This window comes from Oratosquilla oratoria, chromosome 40, assembly GCF_046742065.1.
Source record: "Oratosquilla oratoria isolate Oo_2021 chromosome 40, ASM4674206v1, whole genome shotgun sequence".
NCBI lineage: Eukaryota > Metazoa > Arthropoda > Malacostraca > Stomatopoda > Squillidae > Oratosquilla > Oratosquilla oratoria.
In genome coordinates, this window is record NC_134816.1 from 30,283,767 (window position 1) to 30,288,766 (window position 5,000).

The 5,000-nt window shown below is 37.0% G+C and overlaps 1 protein-coding gene across 1 annotated transcript in view; it reads left to right on the forward strand.

Moving 5' to 3' along the window:
- Window positions 1-4,794: 4,794 nt before the first annotated feature.
- LOC143020522 (low choriolytic enzyme-like) overlaps window positions 4,795-5,000 on the forward strand; it is a 596-nt gene continuing 390 nt past the window's right edge. Inside the window, exon 1 of the mRNA XM_076176952.1 lies at window positions 4,795-5,000. This exon is cut by the window's right edge and continues 390 nt beyond it. Within this exon, the coding sequence (XP_076033067.1) occupies window positions 4,803-5,000 (198 nt within the window). The 5' untranslated portion in view covers window positions 4,795-4,802.

Genomic DNA, 5,000 nt, shown 5'->3' on the forward strand with positions numbered 1-5,000 from the left:
CTGGAACCTGGATGCTCCAGTCCATCTTGGCGAGGAGTCTTCTCCTTGGCTTGGCTTAGATCGCGCTTGGCTGGACTGCAGTCTACGGGACCACCCGCCCGGTTTCAAGATGGAAACTGAGACGCGTACACACACACACACACACACACACACATACATACACACACACACACACAAACTCACACACACACACACACACACACACACACACACACACACACACACACACACACACACACACACACACACTTTCGTCGGATTCACGGCGTGGATTGGAACTCCGGAAAAAAAACGCATTTTCGTGAATCTCAGCTACGAGGAAGTACCTTATTGTACTTGTAGGGAAGGGGGAAACTCGTTGTGTAGTAAGAAGGTAATGAAAGGGGAGAAGGGGAGGGATTACTGAAAGAAATGGAAGAAAATGAGGAGGGAGACGAACGGGCTCCCCCTGACAGTAGAAAAAATGTAAACAAAAGGTCAGCTGACGACACTGGGGAAATCGAAAATATCAGTAAAAGCATTAAGATTAGAAATATAGATAAGAGCAGCACAATGGAAGGTGAAGAAAATAATTTCCAGGGATTTAATGAGGGGGGGGGAGGATACCAACCTCCCCCGATTGGCAAGACTAGAGGAAAAACTTGAACAAATGACCGAACATTGGGAGAAGAGGTTCGGTAACGTAGCAAAGATTGCGCAAAGAGTTGAAAAACTGGAAGAACTTGAGAAGGTGAACAAAAACTTAACTAAAGAAATAGAAGATTTAAAAAGGCAGTTAAAAGAAGTAAAAGAGGAGAATGAGGAATTAAAGAGGAATAATAAAGACAATAAAGAGGCCATAGCAAAGGAAGCACAGGGTTGGAAAAAGATCCAAGAAAACAGTAGAGTTGCATTTACTGACATAATTAAACAGCAAATGAAAGAACAAACTGAAGACTCAGTTATTAAAGTGATGAGACAGAAGGAGAACATAGTAAGGGATTTAGCAGATAAAAAGAAATGTATAATTATATTAGGAATGGAAGAGAAATATAACAAATAGAACCACAAGAATGAATGAGGAAAAAGAAAAAGTAAGCAGTTTACTAGAATTAGTTCAGGAAGATGAACCTGAAATCATGAAACAAATTGAAGAGATGTATAGATTCGGGAAGTATAGTACAGATAAGTCCAGACCAATTAAGATTAAATTCAGGTAACAAACGACGGCAGAGAATATCTTAGCAAAAACAGGGAAACTAGTAGCAAATGAACAATATAAAAAGGTATGGATAAAAAGAGAAATGAATAAAGAGGAAAGAGAGGAGGAAAAAATGAAAAGACATGAAGCTAAGGAAAAAAACGAGAACAGAACAGAGTCAGAAAAAGATAAATTCTATTGGAGAGTAGTGAATATGAAAATAAGGAAATACGACATACTAGAGAAAAACAAAAGGGAAACAGAGAATACAATGGAAGTGGCAGAAAACTAAAAGTGTCTTACACAAATATAGATGGATTAATAACAGGATTGAATGAGCTGAATGATTATCTGAAGGAAAAAGAACCGGACATAATGGGAATTGTAGAAACGAAATTAAAAGGTCCACTACCATCCAACAGTGTAGGCAATGATGCATATAATTATTGGATTAGAAACAGAGAGAAAAAACAAGGGGGTGGAGTTATGTTCCTGACTAAGAAGGATATAGACGTGAGGTGTGTCACATATGGAAAGAATACAGTAGAGATGATTATGATCGAAGTGATAAATTATGTGCCTCCAAAAACAGCCTCGTGGGAAGAGAGTGAACACAAAAGTATGTTAGAAGACACAAAGATAACATTAAATAAGATAATGGAAGATGGAGGAAGAGTAGTTATGATGGGCGACTTTAATTGCAAAAAAGTCTGCTGGGAAGAGATGACAGTAAAGGGTGGAGACGGCTCATGGGGAAATGTTCTACTCGAGATGATTATTGACCATACAATGACACAGTGGATACAGGAGAACACTAGGTATAGAAATGAAGAAGAACCATCAAGACTAGACCTAATAATCACATCTGAACCTAGAATAGTGGAAAAGATTGAATATAAAACACCAATAAGTAAAAGTGACCACATATGGATTGAACTGGAACTAAATGAGGAAAAATACATGAAAAGAAATGAACAATATAGAAAATGAAGAATGATGTATGAAAAAACAAACTTTGATAAAATAAGAGAATTCTTTCAAAAAGAAAACTGGGAAGAAATATACAAAGAAGAAACAACAGTGGAAGAGAAATGGAATATTTTGACAAAAATTTACAAAAAAAAAAAAAAGGAGTGGAAAAGTATGTCCCAAGACAAAAACAAGAAAAAGAATATATAAAGTGCTGGTACAGCAAAAGTTGTAGGGAGTTAAAAGACAAAAGAGATAAAGCTTGGACCAAATGGAAGAAAAACAAAAGACCTGAAAAATGGAAAATATATACTTGTTATAGAAATGAATATGTACAAGTGTGCAGAGAGGAAAAGAGAAAATATGAAAAAGATGTCATAGAAAAATGTAAAGATCAGCCAAAACTATTTTACAGATTTGTAAACAACAAACTGAAAAACAAACAAGATTTGGAAAAATTAAGACAAGAATGAGTTGAATACACAGAGGAAATAGAAATGGCGGAAATTATGAACAAGCATTCTAAATCAGTGTTTACAAGGGAGAACATACAACCTGAAGAGATCGAATGGAAAGAGAAAGTCCCCCCTATGAAAGAAATAGAAGTAACAAAGAATGAAATAATGAAACACTTGAGTAATCTTGATGTCAGAAAATCGCATGGACCAGATGAAATAGCAAACTGGATTTTGAAAGAATGCAGGAATGAACTGGCAGACAAAATACATAGTATAATAAACAGTTCCTTGAAAGAAGGAAAAGTTCCAGAAGATTGGAAAAAAGCAAATATAGTACCTATATATAAAGGGGGAAATAAAGAAGACCCTACCAACTATAGACCAGTCTCTCTAACAAGTACAATAGCAAAAATTTGTGAAAGAATTGTCAAAAGTAGATGGGTAAAATATTTAGAAAAACAAGGCAATTTGGATTCAGACAAGGACGATCATGCGTCACCAATCTAATGTGTTTCTATTCAAGGCTAATAGATATAATACAAGAAAGAGATGGATGGGCTGATTGTGTATTTCTAGACCTAAAAAAAGCTTTTGACAAAGTACCACACAAGAAGTTGCTTAAGAAATTAGAAACCGAAGGAGGAATACAGGGCAAACTGCTTAAATGGATGGAAGACTTTTTGCAAGAAAGAAAAATGAGAGTAGTGATAAGAGACAAACACTCAAATTGGGATGAAGTAATAAGTGGTGTTCCACAAGGAACTTTTTTTGGCCCCAATAATGTTTGCTATATATATTAATGATATGGATGAAGAAATTGAAAGTTATATGAGCTTCTTTGCAGATGATGCAAAAATATTAAAAAAAGTGAACACAGAAGAAGATTGTGAATCACTACAGAGTGATCTAAATAAAGTCTGGGAATGGAGTAAGAAGTGGGAGATGGAGTTCAATACTAAAAAGTATAGTATAATGGAATTTGGAAAAAGCAAAAACAGAATAACAGGATCATATGAATTGGGAGAAGAAAATATAAAAAAGTTGAAAATGAGAAGGACCTGGGAGTCATTGTTATGAATAATATGTCACATGAGAAAAATAGATAAGGTTTTTGGTGAAACTTATAATTTAATAAGAACAATCAAAGTGGCATTTACATACCTGGATGAAGAAATGGTGAAGAAAATACTAATCACTCTGATAAGACAAAGATTGGAATATGCAGCAACGATGTGGTCACCAAGTACAAAAAAATGTATAAAAAAAAAATTGAAAGAATACAAAGAGCATTTACAAAATTGGCACCAACACTCTCAAAACTATCATATAAAGATAGATTAGCAAAACTTGAGCTACAGACACTAGAGCAAAGAAGAGAGAGAGGAGATTTGATAGCTATTTACAGAATCATAAAAGGCATAGAAATTATTGATAGAGAGGACCTAATAAAATGGGACGATAGAAATACAAGAGGACACGGAAAGAAAATCAAGAAAGACAGCTATAGAAGAGATCTGAAAAAGAACAGCTTTCCTCACAGAGTAATAGACAGTTGGAACAAGTTAGATGAGAAAGTAGTGTGTGCAAAAACAATACATGAATTTAAAAATAGTTTAGATAAAATGAGATATGAAGACGGGATCTCACGAGCATAGCTCCCCTTCCCGTAGAATACTAGGTAAGTACAACTAGGTAAACACACACACACACACACACACACACACACACACACACACACACACACACACACACACACACACACAGACTTGTATATTTTCAATTGCACAAGAAATGTATATTTTTTTATATATCTTGTGGTCGAGTAGGCTAGTTTCATTGCAAATTATCCTTGCATTAAGTATAGGAACTACGTTGGGATTCGTTTATAGTAATCCAATTTCTCATTGAATTTAGCATAGGCTGAAGGTACTGAGAAAGGTTTCTTAGAACTTATGGTGGGCGAAGAGATGTCCCTCCGCGTAACCAGGGTCGTCGTAACCATGACAACCTTCTTGGTCGTATCAGCCGCCTGCGCCTCCAGAGGTCCCTCCCAAAACCACCACCGAAGACCAATGTCCGTCATGAAATCACTCCTCCTGATCAGCAACGCCCGGTCGACGTGGCCGGACGGAATTATCTACTTCGATATCGACCCAGACTTCACCCGGAAGCAGTTCGCATAGATCCGGTCCGCCATGGCGACTTTCGAGAAGACCACCTGTGTCAGGTTCCAGAAGAGAACGTTCCCGAAGCCTTTCATCTTCATCAAGAACCAGAGAGGGTGTTCGGCGTTCGTTGGGTACAATGGACACTCCCATGACACCTATCTCCACGCTCCTCAGTGCACCAAGAGGAAAGGGACAATCCTCCACGAGTTCCTCCACACGCTGGGT